Source organism: Gracilinanus agilis, chromosome 1, assembly GCF_016433145.1.
Source record: "Gracilinanus agilis isolate LMUSP501 chromosome 1, AgileGrace, whole genome shotgun sequence".
NCBI lineage: Eukaryota > Metazoa > Chordata > Mammalia > Didelphimorphia > Didelphidae > Gracilinanus > Gracilinanus agilis.
In genome coordinates, this window is record NC_058130.1 from 552,589,267 (window position 1) to 552,614,614 (window position 25,348).

At 37.3% G+C, this 25,348-nt stretch overlaps 1 protein-coding gene across 1 annotated transcript in view; it reads left to right on the plus strand.

Annotated features, from left to right (window-relative positions):
* ARHGAP28 (Rho GTPase activating protein 28) overlaps nt 1-25,348 on the plus strand; it is a 197,326-nt gene that overhangs the window by 140,046 nt on the left and 31,932 nt on the right. Inside the window, exons 4-8 of the mRNA XM_044666791.1 lie at nt 13,222-13,309; nt 15,064-15,221; nt 17,298-17,463; nt 17,575-17,666; nt 23,137-23,214. Of these exons, the coding sequence (XP_044522726.1) occupies nt 13,222-13,309; nt 15,064-15,221; nt 17,298-17,463; nt 17,575-17,666; nt 23,137-23,214 (582 nt within the window). The remainder of the gene's footprint in view (nt 1-13,221; nt 13,310-15,063; nt 15,222-17,297; nt 17,464-17,574; nt 17,667-23,136; nt 23,215-25,348) is intronic.

Genomic DNA, 25,348 nt, shown 5'->3' on the forward strand with positions numbered 1-25,348 from the left:
TTTCTTTCTTTCTTTCTTTCTTTCTTTCTTTCTTTCTTTCTTTCTTTCTTTCTTTCTTTCTTTCTTTCTTTCTTTCTTTCTTTCTTTCTTTCTTTTTCCTTCCTTTCTCTCTCTCTCCTCTCTACTTCCCTTCCTCCCTCCCTTGGTCTTAGTATCAATTGTAAAACAGAAGAGTGGCAAGGGCTAGGCAATTGGAGTTAAGTGAAACTGGAGTTTAATGATTTGCCCAGGGTCACTAGCTGGGAATTGTCTGAGATTGGATTTGAACCCAGGTCCTCCCAACTTAAGTCTTCACACCCTACATTATATGCTACCTAGCTACTCTTGACCTTTATATTTCTTATTAAAGCAAATCATGTCAAAGAAAGAGACTCAGAATTTTTAATCAAATATTATACTGATAAATGAATGTTCTAAAAAGACAGATCAGTAAGCTGAGGCTATGAAAAGTTATGTGGCTTACATATGGGCCATACAGGTAGTAAATATAAAGCAGGATTCTAGTTCAAGTCTTTCTGATTCCAAATCTAACACTCTGCTTCTTAGGAAAACATCACCACTTTCTTTCTTGTCATAAGATTTTTCCAAGAAAGAATATCTTAATTATGATTAATTTTATTTGAACCTTTTTGATCCATGTCACAAGAATTACAGACTCTTTGGCATTTAAATGAGCAATGAATGACTAGCCCATAATAATACACAAAAATGTGCAGATATAGGTTAGAATTAGGTCTTGCTCCCAAATTTAGCTCACAAGAATTCAAAGTCTACTGAATACCCTAATCTCTTACCAGTACACTTTATTTATTTTGAAAGTTTTCTAAGGTTTTATATGTAATTAGGTCATACTTAGAAATACTTATTCCATCAGTTAGATATCTGGTAAAAAGGGGTAAATTTTTGGCAAACCCAATTATCAATTAGTACATATGTCCATATTTAATTTCTATTGTCACATGTCTATTTTTATGCATAACTCATATAATCATATCAAGGAGGGGGCAATGAGGGTCTGTACTTTGGTGGGACTATTGGGAGGAGAGATGAAAGGATAGATTTCTAGAGTGCTACAAAGAAGAATGAGTAGGATGTTCTACTAAGTCATTGCATATTAAATCAAGAGGGAGGGGGAAAAAAGAGTCTTAAGATAAACCCAAGGTTAGGAACATGGAAGATCCTAGGCAATGTTGTGACCACAGATAGAAATAACGAAGTTTGAAGAATGATCAGATTTGGAAAATTAGGAATTTTGCTTTGGACATAATACTACTTGGTGTGAAGGTGGAACATCCTGGAGATATCTTCATGACAGCAATAGTAGTAGTTATTTTTGTTTGGTATAATAATTAGAATAATGGCCAGTATTTATATTGTTTTTAAGGTCTGCAGAGTTTCCATTCGAGATGAATAGAGTAAACTCTTCATGAAACCCAACCCACACAGTACTTCTCTTCCTCCTTTCTCTTTCTATTATTTTCCTTCTCCTCCTCCCTTAATAAAAGACTGATGTTCCTAAGTTTTCTCCTTCCTTCTTTGAGTTGAGAATATAGCCCTTTCTCAGTTCTTCTCCATTCCTCATTCTCATGTAGATTCCATAGATGCCATTGGTGAATAGTTAAGACAACAGAAATTTAAGTGAGATTAATTTACATCTTATAGAAAACTCCACACTCAGCATTTCAGTTTAATGGCTTCTGGTTCCTTACTAATAAATCAACTTAGTTTGCTTCTTCAAAGTCTTTTTATTTAGAGTTTTCTAAAAAAAAAAAATAACTTCAAATAAAATGAGAATTTCCATATGCATAATTAGGAAGAAAAAGGATTGTACTCAAAACTGTAATCTCTATTGGGTATAGCTTTTATTTTATATATATATATATAATTCAGCATACTTATAATTTTTAAGCACAATGACATAATAAATTGAATAACTAGGAATTATGCAACCTTGCTTCACCCCTTTGGTAAAGGAAAGTGGAAGTATAAGGATTAAATGAATGAGTGAATAAACAAGCACGCATTATTAAAAGTTTATTATGTGTTGCTCTCTGTGCCAAACAATACAAATAGTATAAATGAGACAGTCCTTTATCTCAATGGGCTCTACATTAGAAGTCGTAGGAGCAGCAGTGGTGTGACTGGTAAAGGTCTTAGTTTACATTGGTAAGTCAGATGACAGTGTGTAAGATACAGAGGCAGGGCAGTTGCTATGATCTGAAGAATGTTGGCAAATAGTAGCAAGAACATTTATAGAATTGGCCTTATGGTCCTTCATTTCACAGGAAGAAATACGTTTGCTAAGTTCTACTTCCACCAAGCCTCTTGAGCAGTCATTCAGCCCAGCTGGGAAATGGAATTGCCCAGTGCCGAGGGAAGAACAAGTGGTACCCACACTGGTCCTGGGTTTTCCTGCCCCTCAGCCATGAGAGGAAAGGGAGACTTGGGTAAAGAGCATCAATTCTGGCTCTAGTAACCTCATCATTTGGCATCTTAGAGAAGTCCAGCTTGCTGAGTAGTCCTTATCAACCTTGTCTGGTAATTTGAGACTTTTTATTCCCTGCTGCAAATACTGTGGAATCTATGGCCATTGTTGATCAATGAATTTTTTTTGTAAGGAGAATTGATATGTGTAAAGGTCTTGAATTAACTACATGCTCAGTAGTATGATATGAAAGCTAAAAAAGTTAGTCCAATGTTAGGTCATGTTATGAATGGCATAGTGGGCAAAACATGGAAAGTGATAGTCCTTAAGACTAAACCTGCAGAATGTTGTTTATTTTTTGGTGCTATATTTTAGGAAAGACATTAGGGGGTGACCAGAATGGTGAAGCAGTGAAAGGCTTTGAAATCATGTCATATGAGGATTTTTTTTTTTTATATAACTGGGGGGGGGGCATATGTTAGCTGTCTTCCAGTGTTTGAGACCCTCGCCTATGGAAAATGGATTAGAGTTGTTCCATATGGCCTCAGAGGGAAAAATGAGGACAGGGTGGAAGTTGGAAAGAAGGGTCATGACTTGATATAAGGGAAACCTTAATAATTAGAGATCTCTAGAAATAAATGTACTTCCTCAGAAAGGAATAGGTAGGTTTTCAGTGAAGATTTTTAAGTCAAGGCAAATGGCTTCTTGTTGGGAATGTTATGGGATATATAGAGTTGGAGGAGATGGCCCCTCTAGTCTTCTTTTAGTCCTGAGATTATTTGACTTTAAGAGTCAGAATAGTATAAAATGAAGCCGGAAAGATAGGGGAATGGCAGATTGTGGACTACCTTGAATGCCACACTAAAGAGTTTGAACTTAACTTGATAAGGCCAAACAAAGGCATTTAAGAATGTTGAGTAAAGAAATAATAATGAGCAAATCTTTATATCAGGAAGATAAATCTGGCAATGGTGTATAGGATGGACTTAAATGGGAATGGAGAAATGGAGAAACGTAGTAGGGGAAGACTTTGTTAGTCTAAGTAAGTGGGTAATAGCTATGGGAATAGAAAGATGTTTTCAGGTGAAATCAATGACTGTAATCCATTTATCAGCATTCTTTGGGTTTAGTCATTCTAGTTACAAATTGACCAGACTGTACCATCATTCATCCCAGATCTCTCCATCTTGTACACAAAGATGTTGTAAAAGTCCTTGTTGAATGCCTTGCTGAATTCCTGATAAACTATGTCCACAGCATTCCTGAGATCTATCAGTCTAGTAAACTCATCAACAAAGTAAATGATGCCATATACCTCAAACACAGATTCTAATGTAGGAGTCTCCTCGCTGCTTTTCCTGCTAGGTTTTTCCCAGCAATATCCCTCATGCATTTTATAATGGAAAGAATACGGTCTTTGAATTTAGAGTAGATTTTGTCCTAAACCCTTCCCCTTTCCACACCCTCCCCCTCAAATTCCTTCTTGGTTCTTTTCATCTTGACTTAATCTAATATCTAGCATAGATGCTGCATGGAAGGAGAGGGTCTTGTAATCAGAAAATAGCATTCTTAGCGTAGGTATGGTTCCTACAAAGAAGAGAAATTGCCTTCTTTTTCATAGATAAGCAACATTTCCCTCTTTTATGTTTCTTTATTTCATTTAGTTCTGTTGTGGCCCTTAAAGAAAACAGATAGCAGAAGGGGGGGGAGCACCATTTTATTAAAAAAAAAAAAAGAGTACTCTGCCCAAAGAGACATCTTTTGAGTGCCTTTTGTAAAAGGAAAACCCATTTTCTAAATACTTTTGAGTCCTGCTGGCTTGGTCCCTCTTATAATAGCTCCCAGCTGTTTACAGCAGTTTTATCTTCTATGAACAATGGCAAGAACACTTTCTGCTTAACCACCCTCAAACCCAATTTGCCTGCAATTCATCCAGAGAATGTGTACTTCTGGTGGGTGGTGGGGAGGGGAGTGAAAGGGAAGTATTCTGGGGAGTTGTTTGAAAAAGTGAAGCTCTGAGACCCTGGACTTGTCCACACATCCCAAAAATGGCCGAACCCTAATCTCTTTATTCCATGCTTGTTTCCTCTGTACTTTGTGGTGACTCTTAAGATTTGTTCAGCTGGCTCTGTCCACTGGCCCTGCGGTCTGTTGCATGTCTTGTATGACTTGTCAAAATGGAAGAGAGGCCTCTACGGGGACACGACTAGCTCCTCCGCCTCATCTTTCTGCTATTCCTATTTCCTCCTCTAACGGAAGTTCCTCTGCTCTGCGTGTCACTGAACAACGGCTGCTATTTTCATCTTTAACGATGCTTCACTGGAGAGCAGAATCCCAGATGCAAAAACGTTTACCAGGCACCCTAGGAAATATTTCTTAGCCAGATTGTGGAGTATTTTGTTCAAGGTAAAGATAAAAAACAGTTAACATTAAAGCAATGGGTTGTTTCAGTTCAGCTTGAGTCATTCTTTCCATGCTCCTTAAAAAACTAAAGTGTTATACCGTCTCCTCATAGATTTCAGAGCAGCATTGTATGTTATTGAGAGAAAAACTGGAAAGAACCTAAATGCTCGAAAATAAATAAGTGGTGGTAGGATAACGTACCACACAAAAAACAATGTGGTGTAGACAGGGCCGGCCTCAACGTGGAGCAGGCCAAGGATCAAGGATGTGTGGCTTTGGGCAAGTTGCTCTAAGATGCAAAAAAGTGTCCATCTGTGTTGGTAAAACAAACTTTTTCAGCAGGCATTCCCTATACTAGTAAAATTATAGGCCTACCCAAAAGAAAATATATCCATCAGTCATTAAGTATTTATTACGGGACTAATATGGGCTTAGTGCTGGAAATAGTCAAAAACAAAATGATCCTCACCCTCAAAGGACTCATCTTTTGTGGGTCAGATAGCATGCATATCTGTTATTGTTGTTGTCGCTCAGTCATGTCTGACTCTTCAGGACCCTGTGGGCCCTTGCACACTGTGCTGCCCGTGAGGTGTTCTTGGCAAGGATACTACACTAGCTTGCTATATCTTTCTCCAGTGGACGAAGAAAATAGGGTTAAGTGACTTGTCCAGGGTCAAACTGCTTATAAGTTTAGCCTGAGGCTAGTTTTGAATTCTTGATTGCAGGCTTAGAGCTCTATCCTCTGAGCCACTTAGTTGTGTCCCAGGCAGAGGATAAATGAGTTTCCCAATGTCACACAGTTGTATTTGAATTCAGATCTTCCTAGGTGGTGCGGTGGATCGGGCTCTGAGCTTGGAATCGGGAAGACTCATCTTCCTGAGCTCAAATCTGACCTCAGATACATACTAGCTATGTGTGACCTTAGGTAAGTCACTAAGCCTTGTTTGCCTCAGATTCCTCATCTATAAAATGAGCTGGAGAAGGAAATGGCAAACCATTTTAGTATCTTTGCTAAGAAAACCCCAAATGGGGTCAGTCAATTGAAACAACTGACAGAACAGATGCAAAAACTTGACTCCCGGCCCAGAAGTCTATCCACTGAACCATCTAGCCATATATCTCAGTTTAGTACAATATTCTTTCTCACATCTCTAGGTGTATAAAAAACACATATAAAATAACCCAGGATGGCACATATGTATGTATGTGTGTGCACATTGTCTTGTGCACTTGTCTACCAACTGGCTGCTTATCTAAAATACTTTTCTTTTACCAGTTGCATGTAATAAATATCCATATCAGTTTTTCAAAGTTATATGATCCAAATTGTTTTCCTTCCCCCTTCCGTAGTTAGCAAGCAATTCAGTCTGGGTTATACATGTATTATCATGCAAAACATATTTGCATGTTGTTCATTTTTATGAGTGACTAATCTTATAAAGCCCAAACCCTAAAACATATACCGAAATAAACAAGTGAAAAATTGTATTTCATCTACATTCTGTCTCCAACAGTTCTTTCTCTAGAGGTGGAGAGCATTCTTTGTCATAAGTCCTTAATCCATCTCTCTTTCCACTGCACCAGTGATTCTCAAAAATAGTGTCCCTCAAGTTTCAAATGTTGGTATATTATTGCAGATTTTAAAAGTGTATAGATAGTTTTGTTCAAAGTAAATTTGGCTTATCTAGCATACATAGTATAATAATAAAAGTATTCACAAAAATAAACAAATCATCTATTATACAGATGCACTAATTTCAAAATATCAGGCCTCCAGCTCCCCAAGAACACATATACACAAAAGGCTGCTTATTGAAGGCTTTCTGTGTATGTACCCATCACCAGAATGATCCTGAGGACTGCCAGAGAGCTACAATCCTTCATGGAAAACTTACCATGGCATGAGCAAATACATAAACAAACAAGCAAATAAATATATAAGAATTACTGTCCTTGACTTCATTTTCATAGCATATGCTTGGCCATATTTATTTCTTTCCATTGGAAGAGCTGCAATGCTGATGGAGCATTAAAGAAGAAACATGGTATCTGACCCATAGTAAGCATTTAATAAATAGCATTGGTTCATTCATTGATGTCAACCCCAACAAGAAGTAGGAAGATCATTGCAGCTCCTTCAAGAAACATCTCATGATCTAAGTAAAACCAGTTATTTCCATTGAGGTTGCTTATATTCCCCCTTTTGTATTTCAGCCATTTGCAGTTATTTTGTAAAAAGAGGGGTACCTGGAGGAGTGATTCATTCCTGCCTTCATATCAGGTCTTTCTGATTGGCCTGTGCTCTTTGACTTGCACTCCTGCTCATCCTTAGGCCCTAGTCAACATACTAAGGTGATCATAGTCACATGCAATTTATGTTATTCCCTTCAGTCCTAACCTTTCTCTGTTCAATACAAATTGGATTTTTTCCTCAGCATGAAGCAATTTCAAGGTCACTGGAATGAAAGCAAATGGAGAGAAAATTAATTTCCATTTTCCTTTGCCTATTAACAACTGCAGCATTTAAGTCTATATTATCCCTTTGTTCAAAATGTGTTACAGACATTATTAACTCATTACTTTTCACAACCACATTTTCTGTCACCCAGATCCAAAACTCATCTCTGATTCCCCTCCTTTATCTCAAATATCAAGTCAGTTATCAAATGTTATTAAGTTTTCATTGATATTTCTCTCATATCCTACCTTCCTTTTCCATTCCCATTGCTGATACCTTAGTTCAAGACCTCATCACTTTGTGCCTATAACAATTTATGCATGCGAATTATGGTGGCAGGTTCCCCGACTATAGTCTCTTCCCTTCCCCTATCACCTCCACTTCTTTGCCAGAGAATATTCTTTTTAAATTCCATCCCTGTGCAGAAATCTCCAAAGGCTTCCTATTTCTGATTCTAACAAGTCTAAATTATTTTGCTTGGCTTTCAAAGCCCTCCATAATTGCTCTAACTCTGTCTATCCAACTTAATTTTCTATTGTTCCTCTACACATTGTCTTCAATTCTGGGCTAAACCAGGTTGATATTAACTGGCAAACCTCAAACCCCTTGGTGCAAAGGAGGATATAGGTCTAGCCCCAGTATGTGAAGACTTCCCCTGGTGGAAGGGGTGGATAAGAACAATTTGTTCCAGTAATCATGAAGGCAGTGGAAGTGGGCATTGTGGAGTACTCAGAGATTGTTCACACATCAAAGATGGCAAAGTCATCTACTGTATCTCGAGCCATCATCAGTCATCTTGTCTTCTGTCTTGCCACTGGACTTTGATGGCTCTGGAAGAGAGAATGAGGTCAACGATTCTGTGTAACTGTCTCACTTTAGTCTGATTTATGAGTCAAAAGTCATCAATAATCCAACAATGTCATTCTGGTCCTCTTTAAGTACAAAAGACAGGAACCAACCAACCAACCAACCTTTACTCCAATAAATTCAGTCTCTAACCACTAAAGCCTCTTCCTATTCTTCTGTTTCGTATGTATGCCACTGACCATGCTCTTAGTCTCAACTGGAAGACCCTCTCCCATCTACTACCAATCCAAAGCCTTTAGACCTAGCTCAAGTCCCATTTCCTTTAGGAAGTCAGGATTCCTTTCTCTAGCCCTTATTAATCATCTTCTCCTACAAAGTCATCAAGCCAGATACTTATTAAACCAATTAGTGCTTTATTACACCATACCTCATACTCCCGTTCCATTTTGTAGTCCCAGTAAAATTTTAAGCTTCTTTTATCAATGTACACAATGTTTAAAACTGTGAAATAGGAAAAATCTGAACTTTGTAATTATAATGACCAAAGTCAACTACTTCTTTTTAGAAGTGGGAGATAGGCTGTCAGACTGAGTTGGTACGTAGTCTCTGTCTTTCTTCCTCTCTCTCTTTCTACTACTCTTCTCTCTTCCTTTCCTTTTATTGGGAATAAATTAAGATTAGACCTAATTTGGGGTTTAACCACACAGAGGTAGTAAAACACAGTCTCTCTTCTTCTTTCTCTTGATCTTCACCACAGATTCTTTCTGACACTCCAACCTGCTTCCTCCTTCAACTGTTACTCTCGGTTTTCCCAGTTTTCCAAAATAGATCCAGAGAACAAGATCTGACAAGCCTTTTAGAGAAAGGCTTTCCCTCCAAGAAAACTTGACAATTGGAAATTCAACTCCTTCAAGCTCCTCAACATTCCCTGTAGGAACTTTGTCCAAGATTTCAAAATTGGTCTCACACTCTCTTCACTCTGTCCTTAGTTTACTAAACCCCAAATTAGGTCTAATCTTAATTTATTCCCAATACCATCCTCCCCCTTTTGAGTATTTGGTACAAAGGATTCCTGGCTGGGTAAGAGAGCAGAGAAGGATGTATTCAGAAGTGATGTTGATATAAATGAGTAAACAAAATAAAAAGCTTTTATTCAATGTTTACTATGTACCAAGTATTATGTTCTTTGCTACATATTTTTGAAAAAATGATACAAGAACTGGACCTGAGATTTCACTACTTTAGGGCCCTCACAATGAGGGAACTCTCAATGCAAAATGTCAATGCAAATCAACAAATTCTCTTAATCTAAAGTTGTTCTTGCCCACAGGGAAGTTCTGTTCTGAGGGGTGTAATAGATGCACTGATAAATAAGTACAAAATACTACAAAGTCATTTCAAGAAGCAGATAGCACTAATGTCTAGGGATATCAGAAAATGTCTTATAGAGGAAGTATAGCTCCTCTGCTATACTTTAAAGGAAGGTTTTCAAAAACTTCAAAAGAAAAGAGGTGGAAGGGGGGATGATATTCCAGACATGGGTTGGCAGCCTGTGCAAAATCTCAAGAGGATGCTGGAATGTCCTATATGTTCATTTTGGAATGGAGAATATGGGAAGGGGACTAATATGAAATAGAAGAAGAAAGGTAGTTCTGGGAGCCATATGTTGGGGGCTCTAAACTCTAGCCTGAAGTTTGTTGTTGTTGTTGTTGTTGTTTTAATTTTCATAGCAATAGGGAGTTGCTGAAGATTTTTTTTAGCTGGAGTATTACAGTCAGATCTGTTTCTAGGAATATAAATTTGGCAGCTATGCAGAAAATAGAATAAAGATAAGAGGATAAGAGCCTGGAAGAACTGGGAGGCTGCTGTAGTAATCCAGTCAATGGGTGATGGAAGATGTAGACATAAAGCCAACAAGACTTTTCAAACAACTGGTTAAGGGTGGATGAGAGAGAAGGAAGGCTCAAGAATGACTTAAGGTTTTAAGCCTTGTTATTTGGGGGAATGGTATTCTGGAAAGAAAGAGAAGTTCAGGAGAGGGACAGGTTGTGGGGTGAAATTTTATGAGTTGCTCTTAGAAAGTATGGTCTACTTTGGGAATATGTTCTGGGATCTCACTCCTTCTACTAACTGAAATTGTATTAAGAAGTTGAAGATATACATTTGTGCAAAAAATATTTATAGCAGCTATTTTTGTGACAGCAAAGGATTGGATGCCAATAATTGGAGAATGGCTGAACAAATTGTTATTTGTGATTATGATGAAATGAGGAACAAGATGGTTTTGCTTTTATTTTTTTTTTAAAAAAAACCTTCCCTTATTATAATATTTTGTATTGGTTCTAAGGCAGAAGAGCAGCTAGGCAGTGGGGGATAAGTGACTTGCCCAGGGTCACACAGCTAGGAAGTGTCTGAGGCCAGATTTGCACCCAGATCTCTCGGCCTGACTCTCTGTCCATATGAGTCACCTAGCTGCCTTCTGAGCAGGATAGATTTCAAAAAACCCAGTTAAGACGTATGTGAATTGGTGCAAAATGAAGTGAGCAGAACCAAGAGAACATTTTACATGGAAATACATAATAGCAGTTTCGGGAATGACTTAGCTACTCTGATCAATACAATGATCCAAGACAATTTCAGAGAACCCATGATGAAAAATGCTGCACATTTCCAGGAAGAGAACAGATGCACTCTCAGAATAAGTTGAAGCATAATTTTTTTACTTTATTTATTTTTGGTTGTGTGTGTGTGTGTGTGTGTGTGTGCGCGCGCGTGTGTGTTTCTGCAACATGACTAATATGGATATAGGTTTTGCATGATTGCCCTGGCTCTCAATCCACTGACCAGCTAGTTGGCCCCTGAAGGTGTGCTTTGTGGAGCTTGCCTCAGGGGTTATAACTCTGCTCATGGTCATTGTTATCTCTAAATGTGATATCTTATTGATTTGTTGGAAAATGTAAGGAAGTCTTTGAACTGCAGTTGCTATATGCTCAGGACTGAGATGCAGGTGGCACCACCAGGACTTTATTTTTTAGAGTAACTTGCATATTATTGATGTAATAAAGGGATACGGACTCATCCATCATTTTCATCTTTCTGCTACGTTGCCAAGCACACATTTCTTAGCTTTGGTGCTTGCTGGAATAAAAGTTGCTATAAGTTGGACTTTTTTTACAGTTGTTTAGAAGTGTTGTGTGTATGTGTAGGTTTTTTTTTTTTTCTCTCCAAGTTTTGAACACACAGTAAATAACATTCAATAAATAGCAGCATTGTGGCAGCTAGAGATAAGGCTTTCAAAAAAAAGGATAAGCGCTATCTTTGAGCATAGTGGAGAAGAAAATGAATCTTGCGGCCAGACACATAGTGGGAAATAAAGGACTGTAGCCTCAAACTTTTTTTTTTTTTAAACCCTTGTACTTCGGTGTATTGTCTCATAGGTGGAAGATTGGTAAGGGTGGGCAATGGGGGTCAAGTGACTTGCCCAGGGTCACACAGCTGGGAAGTGGCTGAGGCCAGGTTTGAACCTAGGACCTCCTGTCTCTAGGCCTGACTCTCACTCCACTGAGCTACCCAGCTGCCCCCCTCAAACTTTTGATATATGTGTAATGTGGAAAAGGCCCCTGGCTAAACAGAAACCTTCCTGGCCATATTTGCACATGTAAAGCATGAGCTCTTCTAGGCAGGTCATTTTAAAGTGGGAAGAAATATTTGTGTCTGTGCTTGCATAATCTATCCTTGTATGTGCAAGGGCAAGTAGGTGATGCAGCAGATAGAGCGCCAGACTGGAAGTCAGGAAGGCCTGAATTCAAACCAGGTCTCAAGCCCTTACTAGCTGAGTGGCCCTGGGCAAGTCATTTAACCCCATTTGCTAATGTTCCTCATCTGTAAAATGAGCTGGAGAAGGAAATGGCAAACCACTCCAGTATCTTTGCCAAAAAAACTCCAAATGGGGTCATGAAGCGTCAGACTTGACTGAAAATGACAAAACAACAATTTGTGTGTATACACAGATTGTTGGTATTCAACACCGTCCAGGCATTAGACTTCTGTGCCAAGACTGCCATCATCCACATTTATCTGACTTCCTTATATTATTCCAGACTTATTCAATTCCCTCTGAGATCTTAAAAGATAAAGCAATTCTGAAAAGCCAAATGCGTAGCTACTTAATAGGCAGCACCTTACAGTCATCTGCACGGAGGTCACTGTTAAAACTGTAATTTAATATAAAATAATGAAATAGAATGTGACTGTATGTCCACTCCAATAGAAAAACCAGGCCTCCACTTTGGGGGGCGGCAGCAGAGTTTGCGGTGTAAGACAAAGACTCTGATGGTCCAGAATAAAAAAGAATTAAAAATAAATAGACAATAAAAGTAAACAGAAGGGCTTATGAGAAAGCATATTCTCACCTCTGGACAGAGAAACGAGGGCCACAAGGTGTGGAGAAGGATACGCCTTTTTGGCAAAGATACTGGGGTGGTTTGTCATTTCCTTCTTCAATGGATTAAGGCAAAGAGAGGTTAACTGACTTGTCCAGGGTCACACAGCCAATAAGTGTCTGAGGCTGGATTTGAACTCAGATATTTTTGAAATTGAATTGAAATCAGTTTTCCTGATTCTAGGCCTAGCAGTCTATCCACTGAGCTATGTAGCTGATACAGTATCGATACATGTGCACATACAAATATACATTCATATATACATACATATATATTTAAAGGTAAACATTTTTATCTAGACTATAATAATAGCTAGCATATATAGAGATTTTTAAAGTCTACAAAATACTCTTTAATTTTTATCCCATATAATCCTCACAACAACCCTGGGAGGTAGGTATTATGATTATCCCCTTTTTTACAGAAAAGGAAACTGAGGCAGGCAGATTAACTGACTTGCCCAAGGTCAGATAATTAGTAAGCATCTGAGGTGGGATATGAACCCCAATCTTCTTGATTCTTAGTCTAGTTTGCTATCCATTGCACCACCTGGAGAAGTATGATTTCATGGATAATCTTGTTATATTCTGTTATTTGCATGAAAATGCCCTTTTTTGTATTTAAGTTCAGAATATGAAAAATTTTAAAAAGGGAAAAAATATATGCATTTCTCCTTTCTTCCATAGCCTCCATTTGAGCCTGTTCCAGTATCCCTTGTTCCTGCAAATGGTGTACAGGTGTCAGGGAAAAAGCCAGTTTGGAAAGCAGTTAATTGTGAGTAAGCTACCATATAAGCAAACTTCTCTTTTATCCATCTCTTCATTTTTTGGGTGCGATATGATGTTATGTATATACAAAGCCATTAACAATTATGGCTGTTGCTAGAAGACTCCACATGTGAGTATATTAAAAATAAAAACAAATATGATTCCATCTTTTCTCTTTTTCTTTATCGCTTGCCACATTCTTAAGAAATAAAGGAAACTGGGACCAAAAGGCTTTGTCTTATATCAGGCATATGACAGATTTCTTTGATTTAGAGACAAGTATTCAGAATCCTCTTAAAAGTCAAAAGTAATCTGGGAATTGGATGTGAAAGCCGTTTATGGATTATAGACTGAGTTATATGTTACATACTAAAGCTGATACAAAGATAGATTTTTCTTGATAGTTTTCCTCTGTAAGTGAAGTGGCCTCATTATTGAGGAGAAGGTTCTTATAAGGAATATGGCCCTTGTGGTCATTTTTAGTCCAGATATATGTGCTATAGCTAAACAACAGAGACTACCATTTTCTTGCTAAGTTCTAGAAAATGCTGGAAAAAAGATCTTTCATAAGTTATTACACTTTGCTTCTTTATTTGTTGCCACACCATTATTAAATTTAGACAATGTGCAAGAAGAGAGATGATTATATATATATTGATGTAGGGCCCCTCTTCCACTAGATTTGCCTTATCCTTAGAAAGTACAGAGAATTTCAAAGTTGAAAGATACCTTAGATGTCATACAGTCCAATTCACACCTCACAAGATTCTACTCTGCCATTTACTTGACAAGTGGTCATCCATCCACCAATGGAAGACCTCTAGGAAGAAGGAATCCCTCTTTGGGAAACTGTCAAGGAGTTTCTTCTTATATCCTACTTAAATCTAAACCTTCCTCTCTGGGGTATCCATCCCTTTATTGCTCCTAGTCTTGCCCTCCAGAGACAGAGAGGACAATTCTTAAACCACTTAACTTCGAATGAACAAAGTACTGTTGTGGCTGAGTCATTTCAGTTGTGTCCAAGTCTTCGTGACTCCATTTGGGGGTTTTCTTGGCAAGGATACTGAAGTAGTTTGCCATTTCATTCTCAGCTCATTGTCATAGATGAGGAACCAAGGTAATCAGGACCAAGTGACTTTCCCAGGGTCACAGAGCTAGTCAGTGTCTGTTTGACACAGATTTGAACTCATAAAGATGGGGCTCCTTGACTTCAAACCTGGTCCTCTATCCACTGTACCACCTAGTTGCCCTTATTAATATATTCCTAAATATATATGTATAAACCATACATACAGAATAAAATGAGCAGGTGAAATAGAAATGGATAGTTTGTCTGAGCAATAGCAACACAGTTGACTTTGTGCCCCAAGTTGGGCAACCCCAAATAATTGCAAGAGAGAGGATGAAGTACGGGGTCAGAGAAGGGAACTTAGCTAAGAATCACAGGGATTTTGACTGGCACCAAAAGGTAGCAAAGAAAATATTTATCTGATTATCAGTCCTTCAGTAAGGGAGTAGATATCCATTCTGGGATAAGGAACATGCTTCTTCTCTGGCCTAACTTTGACGATCTAGGCAGGGGTTAGTGACACTTCCTTTGCTTTGAGTCTGATGGCCTTGGTGTTCCTGTGAGCTCTCTAATGGCTCATCGAGCTGGGTGGGTACACAGAATGCTTTAATATAGTACTGGGCATTCAGGAAGGCTTGTCCTTTGACAATTGGCTGGTGATATGTCTGTGTGTCCTTTGTTCACATTTTCAGCCAACAGTTGTCTTGACTGTGGATTAGACAAAGACACTCCATCAGTAGCAGAAGAGTTGTCCTTCGAGGTTTCTTTCTCAGAGTCCATCACAGAGATTCCCAAAGAAAAAGAAGGTCCTAAAACACAAAGGTTTAAAAAAGAAGATTCTTCCTTAACTGTAAGTAACACTTCTCATGCTTATGCTTTTATCCTTTCTCCATACAGCTCACTAGCTGGGACCTCTGACAAGTTGCTTCTTGCCTCTTTACTTCATTTTCATCATCTGCAAAACGATGGAGATGGCCTAGATGACTTTTCAAGTCCTTTCTTTCAATGATTCTAATTTCCTGTTGAATTCCTCAAGAGAAAAGATTAGAATATGTGTGTCTGTGTATGTGTTTAAGAATTTCTTATTCAGAAAGGGGCCATTCTGCTTGGCTTCTCTCAATTTTGTAACTGTTTTCTTTAATATGTGAACCATACTCTTTTTTTTTTTTTTTTTTTTTTTTTTTTTTTTTGGTAATGTAAATAAGAATAATGCACCGATCAGGTCAATAAAATGTTCAGTTGTTTCATAGAAAAACAAGCTTGTCCCCTTTGGAGAAAATAAAAACAGTATATGTTACTATAATACTATTACTCCTTGTTTAGAATTTGTCCAGCCAGTAACTTTACCTAGATAGAAATCTGTCAAGGACCAGGAAGCAAACTAATAAAGGTCTCTGAGCAACCAAAATAGATTCCCCAATATCCATGTTCAGAGGCTTACAGATATCATGTATGAGAAAGCCTCTCAAAGTCCTCACTCAGAATTTATTTACTTATATTTCATGTGCAGTTCTAATAAGCCTGTTTTCTATGTCCTGCATGAAAGAGCTGACATACTCTACTCTATCTAGGATAGATGATTTGAACTCTGCCTTAGGATATTGGAATTTAGAGAGCAAAAATTTTGAATAATGATTTTAAATGATTGTGTGACTTGAAAATTACATTTTAATAGAATGTTTACTCCTGCAGCAATGAAACTAGTCATCAAGAATGCTGTTGTTCATTTCAATTTTGTCGGACTCTTCATGACCCCAGTTAAAGTTTTCTTGGCAAAAATACTGGAGTGGTTTGCAATTTTCTTCTCCAGCTCATTTTACAGATGAGGAAACTGAGGCCAACAGGATTAAGTAACTTGCCCAGGATCACACAGCTCAGAAGTGACTGAAACCAGATTTGAACTCGAGAAAATGAATTTTCCTGACTCTGGGCCCAACACTCTATCCACTATGCTACTTAGTTGTCTCCTAAAGTGTTATATAAATGCTAGCTTTTATCATTATCTATAGTACAGTGTAAAATATTACAATTTAATCTAGAAAACTTTTTTTCTAAAATTTATTTATCCATTTTTAAGGATTTTTCCATGGTTATATGATTCATGTTCTCTCCCTCCCCTCTTCTCACCCCCCTCCTAGAGCTGACAAGCAATTCCACTTAATCCAGAAAACTTAATATTTCTAAAAAAACATAAGGATTATCTCTCAAAGGCCTTTAGAACATGCCTATCTCATATGTCTATTGGGGTGATATGCCATCCAGAATTCTTATGAACAAAATCCCCTTTGCTATTTTAATATAGTGTCAGGAGATTGAGGGACTGTGAATCCACATTCCTCTCTTTACCATAGGGAGAGAATATGCCCTCTGCAGCTCTTGTCGCAGCATTTCTGCCAGGGCATTCAGGGATTCCAGAAGGGAGGATTGCTGCTGGTAGAGCAATATTCTGATAGATGCAGAAACTGGCTATCATTTAGTGTGGACTGGTTGACTAGGGAGAGTTCCTTTCATCATGTGCAGATAGAAGTGAATGAGTTTACTTTTGAGGGAGAGGTAGCTGAGATGCCAACTACATCCTTGGTGTTTGGTCTTGGCTCTTCTTCCCTCGTCTCAGCTCACAAATGGGCTTAGGTACCTCTACCGGTCCAGGTGGAGATTCTTCCTAAAATCACTCAACACACCTCCCAGGATGGGGAACCAAGTGAAGGTATAAAGTCAGATTTGGCCCAACCTTGCCTTGATAGGATTAGCATGATAGAATTATGGGAGCTGAATTGGCTCCTGTTTTTCTACCCCTAGAGAAGCATGTTCCAGGGCTCCGAGTAGAATAACATGTAGAAGCAGGCAGAGAGACACTTTGCTGAAACACCTGCAGTCTCTCCTCTCCTTTAAAGAATGTTTCCATGTTTTCAACATGCCTTTCCAGAAATTCATCGTTCGAAAAAGCAGATTTGGATTAACCGAAGTAGGTGATCTGTCTGTTGAAGACATGAAGAAGATTCGCTATCTCTCTCTCATCGAATTGACAGCCTTTTATGACGCTCTGGGGATTGAACTGAAGCGGGACCGAACAGACAAAGTGAAAGGAAGAGGTAATTGGAGCGATCGGTCCCACTGATTCAAACACGGGCAGCACTGGAATAAGATATTGTTTAACGGGTTATCTTTTCTTTCTTTCCTTCATTTTTTCTTTAACTTTGAAGAAAATGGACTTTTTGGTGTTCCACTTACTGTCCTGTTGGAAAATGATCAAAAGAAATTTCCTGGAATTAAAGTTCCGCTTATCTTCCAAAAAGTGAGTAGACTACAAATTTTTATCATTGGTGGTACTGAGATACTATATATTTGGTACTTATTAAAGCCAATTATTGAATTTTTACTTAGACTTTTAGATACTATATGTTTGGCCCTTACTAGATTTATTATTGAATTATTATTTAGGTTTTTTAGACATTATGTGTTTTACACCTTTTAAGCCCACCTTAAACTATTATTTAGGTTTTTAGCCATTATGTGTTTAACATTTTTTAAACTCATCTTAAATGATTACTTAGGTTTTTAGATATTATATGTTTGATACTTATTATTTAGGTTTTTAGACAGCACATATTTGAAATTTATTTAAACACATTATCTAATTATTACTTAGGGTTTTTGGGGTTTTTTTTAGAGGACAGTTGGGTAGTACAGTGGATGGAGCACTGGGCTTCAAGTTAGGAAGAACTGAGTTCAAATCCGTCCTCTAGCATTTACTAGCTGGGTGATACTGAGAGAGTTGCTTAATTTTTGCTTGTCTTGGTTTCTTCATCTATAAAATGATGAAAATAATAGCTTCTACCTGCCTTGACTGTTATGACAATCAAATGGATTAATAATTGTAAAGTCCTTGGCATAGTACCAGGCTCACAGAATGTAAATAACTACATATTAGTTATTATTATTGTTTGATAATATATATTTGGTACTTATTAAAACTTATTAAATTATTACCTTGGGTTAAAAATGCAAATTCCTCATTTACACCTAGAACCAATATTTTTTTTTTAAACCCTTGTACTTCAGTGTATTGTCTCATAGGTGGAAGATTGGTAAGGGTGGGCAATGGGGGTCAAGTGACTTGCCCAGGGTCACACAGCTGGGAAGTGACTGAGGCCGGGTTTGAACCTAGGACCTCCTGTCTCTAGGCCTGACTCTCACTCCACTGAGCTACCCAGCTGCCCCCCTAGAACCAATATTGAGATTTCTTTCTTTTCATTTTTTATTTATTTATTTGGTTATTTGAACAAATTTTTTATTTTTTTTAATTCATTTAATTGATTAATTTAGAATATTTTCCATGCTTAAATGATTTGTTTTCTTTCCCTCCCCTATTTTCTCCCTCCCTCCTGTAGCCAACAAGTGATTCCACTGGGTTTTACATGTATCATTGACCAAGACCTTTTTCTATGTTATTAATATTTGCAATAGAGTAATCATTTCAAGTCTATGTCCCCAATCATATCCCCATAGAACCATGTGATCAAGCACTTGTTTTTCTTCTGCATTTCTGCTCCCACAGTTCTTTCTCTGGATATGGATAGAGTTCTTTCTCATAAGTCCCTCAGAATTGTCCTGGATCATTGCATTGCTGCTAATAGAGAAATCCATTACATTTGATTGTGCCACAGTGTATCAGTCTCTGTGTACAATGTTCTCCTGGTCTTACTTTTCTTTAAAAAAAAAAAACTAAAACCCTTATCTTCCATGTATTTTCAAAGGATTTATAATCTAATTAGGGGAATCATAAGTGTTATATAAGAAGACTGACATGCAAAAGAGAAGAAGAATCCCAGACAAAGTGTAATAGGAAATTTCAGAGGGGAGAGATGGAGGAAGGGTAAGGAGAATACACAGGGGCACACTAGAAGGAAAGGTATGGAGGCCATAGGGGAAAGGACGAGAACAGAGGCTAGAGAATAAGTCCATTGTGTCTGGGATATAGAATATCTGAAAGGGAGTAAGAAGTGATGAGGCTAGATCCAGACTGTGAAGGACCTTGCATGCCAAGTTTAAGAACTTTGCTTTTGTTTGGTAGACAATGAGGAGTCATAGAAAGTTGTTGAGTAGAGAAGTGACATGATCAGTGCAATATATGATGAAGGTAATTTGAGTAGTAGCATGGAGGATGAATTAAGGAAGACATAGAATAGAAACAGGATGAGCAGTTTGAAGCCTATGACTATGGTATGATTGAAAGGAGATCAGGTTTTAAGATAGGAGGTGGCTTGGTGCAATGGAAAGAGTACTGGATTTGGAGTTAAAGAAAGGGGTTTGAATTTCTGCTTAGTGCTCGTGTTACCTTAGGCAAGTCACTTAGCTCTTTGGGCTTTGTTTTTTCTCACCTGTCAAATGAAGGAGTTGCATGCAATAGGAGGGGCCAAAGATCTTTTCCAGGCCTAAGTCTGTGATCCTGTGAAATAGGATCATTTTAGTGGGAGTAGAGAGTATGACTGCAAGAAACATGGTAGAGTTTGGAGCAATGAATGGTTGTATGGAGTGAGATGTTCTATGAAAAGACACTGAGATGAAAGAACTTAGGAGACTGGACAAATGAGGCTACAATTAACAGAAAGAGAAAAAATTGAGGGAGGGCCAGATAGGGGTGGAGAAATTGAGGGGCTGGAGGACATCCCAGGGAGTAACCAACAGGCAATTGGAAATATGAGGTGGGAGCCCTGGGATGGAGCTGTGACTAAAGATGCAGATTTGGGAATCTCCTGCAGAGAGTTTGTCATTAGAGTGGTTGAAGTCACTGAAGGAAGTCATATGGAAAGAAAAGAGAAGAGGGCCTCCTGTGATTACTAGGAGGAACAGGAGCCAGCAAAAAGTCTCAGAAGAAATGATTTAAGGGAACAGAATCATGGAAGTGTGGTGAAGCTGTCAGAAAGGAGGATACCGAGAAAGAGGTGATGGGTCACAGTGTCATGTGCCATGAAGAAGCCAAGGATGATAAAGGGTTTTAAAATTTAATTTAATTTTTTAAAAAAAATCATTGCATTTTATGACAAGGAGATCATTATTTCAGTGAGGTGGTGAGGATAGAAATCAGTTCACGGATGGGTCAAGGTGGCGAGAATGTGGAAGGTAGGAGGAAAAAGAGGGCAAACTTCTCTAAGTGTTTGACAGTGAAAGTTAGGAACCATATGAGAAGGTAGTTGATAACACTGGCGAAATCATGGCAAAAGATAATAGGCATCGTTGCTGGTTGAGGGTAGAATTAAATATTTAAAATATTTAGGGAGAGAGAATTAAAATATATATGGAGGGTGATAATTGAAGAGATGAGCTGAAGGGCCTTGGGAGAAGAATTCAGTTTAGAAAGGATGGGGTCCACTTCCTTCTCTTAGAGAAGATAGCGAATGGGGGAGGACATGACGAAGAGGAAGAAAGGAGCTGAGGAGTGGAAGAAGTTCATTTAGAGGCAGGACAGTATTATAGAACTAGAGCTGGATGGATCTAGTAGATTGTTGTCAAGTGGATAGAGCACCAGACCTGGCGTGTCAGGAAGACCTGGGTTCAAATGTGACCTCAGATGCTTCCTAGGGTGACCATGAACAAATGATTTAATGCTGATTTGTCCAGCCCTCACCACTCTTCTGTCTTAGTTTTGTTACTAAGATAGCCGGCAAAGCTTTAAAAAAGAGAGAGAGAGAGAGAGAGAGAGAGAGAGAGAGAGAGAGAGAGAGAGAGAGAGTGAGAGGGGCTTGGATCTTGAGTCTAATGATCTGAGTTCAAAACCCAATTCTTACCTTAATAGTACTTAATGTTAATTAATGTGGAAAACTTTTAATCGATATTTAAATGTTTAGAAGTTTTTGTTGTTACTGTTGTTTTTCTTCATAATATCAAACTTCATGGTGCTCATGGATCTTAAATGGTGATGACTTTTTAAAAAATGCATATTTCAGTTGTTCCAGATGAGAATATAACCTAATAAGAAGTTAATTAATGTTAATTAAAATTACCTTAATTAACTATGTGACCTTGAGTAAATGACTCCATTTTTCTCATCTGTAACATGAGGGCCTCGGTTTCCTCATATGTAACGTAAGAGGTTAGGTGAAATGATCTCTGAAATTCCCTACAGCTCCAAATCTAGGCGCTTGTGCAAGATGACCATGTTGACTGTTCATTAAACTTAGTGATCTCAGATTTTCTCTGTATTTTCTTTTGCATGAAAGGAAGAAAGCAGATACTTTACAAGTTGCTTACTTTATTTTTTCCCCAATCTTTCTCCAAATTTAATATATTTGTTGTACAATTCGGAATAAAAGATGACATGTTTTTGTAGCCAAAGGCATTTAGTGAGTCAGTTGTTTCTGTATACAACTGCATGTTAGATTAGCTTTTTAGAAATAGTTTTTGCATTTTAAGGACTTGTTTTCCAAACACTAACGAGTAAAACTAAACAACTGGTTACTTGGAGCTCTTTTTTCTTAGTGTATATCTGCCCCTCAAAAGAAATACTTTTAGGAAAGGATTTTGCAAGATATTTTTATGTTATGCAAATTATAATTGCAGGTATTCTTATTGCTTTTTAAACAAGATTTTTTTTTTTTGGTAACCCAGGAGATGTTTGGTGATTTGTGTAACTGTGAATCTATAGTGACATCCAGTGGCATAGTTAAAATGTCAAGGCAAACATACAGCCATAAATGAAAACGTTTCTAAATTTAAAATAATACCTTAAAAATAATGATTGAACTATTGTCATATACTAGATCAGAACTCAAATCTTTACAAGTTTCTTCTCCATCATCCCCTCATGGCATACTAATTCCCCAAATTGTGCCCTTCTGCAGCTGAATATCTACAAAAAACCTGAGCTTTTTCTCCTGAGCTTCCTTCGTGGTACCAATCCTGAATACCCCTATTCATGCACTATATAAAAGACAGAGTTCAAAGAAACTTTATATAATTCAAGTCTAAGAAACAACAGTATAATACTTTTAGTTGATAACACATTCTTCCAGCTTTCAGTCCCATTTTTCTTGCCAGATCTAGAGATGATCATATCTTTTATCTTCCTTCCTGCTGTGGAACTGTCTCCAGAAGGACTCTAGTTACTTAACCAAAGTTTACAAGACTGGTGATAGAATTCATGCCATGACGGATATAGTATTGGACCCCTGAAACCTTCTTGTTAGTTTATACTCTCATTTGGGATGCCTGAAATAGGCATTTTTTAAAAAATCATCACCGTGTAAGACTTTCACTAGACTAGATACTAGGAAAACAATGGCAACAACCAAAACCCTCCCAACATTTAAACATCTTTTAAAAATTTTGCACGTTAACCATTAAGCAGCCTTGAAAAAGGAAGGAAATGATATTTATTATCAACTACTGTGTTCCAGACACTATGCTAATCGTTTTACAAAGATTATCTCATTTGATCCTCACAAAAATTGTGATAATGGTAATGATAGTAGGTGCCATCGTTATCCCCATTTTACAGTTGAGGAAACAGAGACAGGTAGGTTAAATGACTTGCATAGGTGTATATGGTTGTTAAGTGCCTGAGGATAGATTTGAACTCAGGTCTTCCTGACTCTAGTCCAGTACACAGTTGACTGTGCCTCCTAGTGGCTTCATTTCTCATGTAAGGAATGTCTTGATGATTTTAATTTGTATTTTTTAAAAAATTAATTGTAAGAGACTATTTGGGTAATTTTTTTCAAATCAGGTGGAAGACAATTTTCTTAAAATGTACTATTATATTTTAGCTTTTGCAGAAACTTGAAGAAACAGGTTTAGAAACAGAAGGAATTCTTCGAGTCCCAGGATCTGCATCCAGAGTCAAGGTACTATGCATGTCTTCTGTCCCATTTGGAGACTGAAGTTCAGTTCATACTTGAGTCATTTCTAGGTTACCTGTTTTACTTGAATTTGATGTGACATGGACAAAAATAATAATGCTAAGACCTAGAATAGCATTTAACCCTTATAGTTTAATGAACCTATAATTGCATTACCTACATTATCTCATCTGATTTGTTAGTAGCCACATTCAATCCAATTCAACTCTTGTTAAGTCATTTCAGTTGTATCTGACTCTATGACCTTATTTGAGTTTTGTTGTTTTTTTTTTAATTTTTTTTTTGACAAAATACTTTGGAGTGGTTTGTCCAGCTCATTTGACAAAAGGGGAAACTGAGGCAAACAGGACTAAATGACTTGCCCAGGGTCATGCAGCTAGTAAGTGTCTGAGGCTGGATTTGAACAAAGGAAGAAGAGTCTTCCTGACTCCAGGCCTATCATTATCGCACCTAGCTGCCCCATTCAACTATTAAATAGTTGAAGGTAAGGGTTTAAAAAAAAAAATGTATCTGGTTAACTCCCTCTTTTCCTCCCTCCCTCCCTCTCCTACCCCTATTAGAGAAGCCATCACTTGACAAAAAGGTACATAAAACTAGTTCTCGTTTATTTTTATTTATCAGTTCTTATTCTGGAGGTGGACATACACAAGTCATTCTTCAAACAATATTCTTTTGCTCTCTGTAATGTACTCTTGGTTCTCTTCATTTCACTATTCAATAATTTCATGTAGGTCTTTTCATATTTTTCCAGAATTAACCTGTTCATCATTTCTTATGGTCCTATCACTATCATATGCACAACTTGCTTAAAATTCCCCAATTGATGGTCATCCCCTCTATTTCTAGTTCCTTACCGCCGTTTTCTTTAAATGGTGATCTTATCTAGTCTAGAGTGGCAAAAATCACACTCATTTGCTCAACAGTTTTGAGACTCCTATTCTCCTCAGGAACATTTTGGACACTATAGGGCTTAGCTACTACTTTATTTTTGGTTGGAGCTGGTGAAGCACTAGTTAAAGGAAGATGTGCCTGTTAAAGAAAAGTTTCTCTCCTTAAAGTCCAGCTTTGTGAGGGCTGCCCGTTTATATACAAGATTCAACATCCTGAAAAAGGAGGAGAGATTAGTGGCTGAGAAGTCACAGAAGTCCTGTGGGGAGTAGGGAGTATATATGCTATTATTACCTGTTTGAGTCCTAGCATTATGTGCTGAAAATTTGAAGAACAGGAGTATCCCTTTATCAGTACCAGCAACTGGAAACTTATTCTGTTTGTAGAGGAATTAGTAGAACAACAATAGATACCATATGGCTCTTGAAGATTTGCAAAGCACTTTACGTAAATTTTCTCATGTGATCCTTACAATGACTTTGTGAATTAGGTGCTATTATTACCCCCATTTTCCAGATGAGGAAACTAGGCCTGAGACAGATTAAAAGAAGGGCTCTTTACTTTTTTATTTTTGTCTTAGATCTCTAGGTAAAATCTATGGAGAAACTCTTCTTAGTATTTTGTTTCTTAATACATAAAATAAAATATATGATATTACCAAGGAAAATTGAAATAGTTAAAAAATAATATTTTTAAGTCTATGGATCCAAGATGAAAAACTCTGAATTAAATGTTTTTAAGGAAACCAATTATATTGAAATAAATTTAATATACATTGTTATATGTTATATTTTATTATGTAGTGATGTATATTGTGATCTATTGTGTGACATTATATATTATCATATAATATTTATACATCTTTATTTGTATATATGTATGTATAAAGCAAAAGATCATTGTATTATATGATTATATATTAAAATAATCTAATTTATATAGTATAAATATATTTGTGTATTATATGAGTATTATATATGTAAAATATATATATTATATAATAAAATATAGCATATAACAATATATATTAAATTTATTTCAACATAATTTGTTTTCCTTATACATATATAATATATTTTCATATTTTATATATGTGTGTGTGTGTGTGTGTGTATGTGTATCCCAGGTTAGGCTTGAATTATTTTTCAAAAAGTAGGTTTTGAACTCAGGTCATTTTGACTCTTAAGTCCAGCATTTTCTCTACTGTGAATACCCGCCCCAAAAGTGTGAC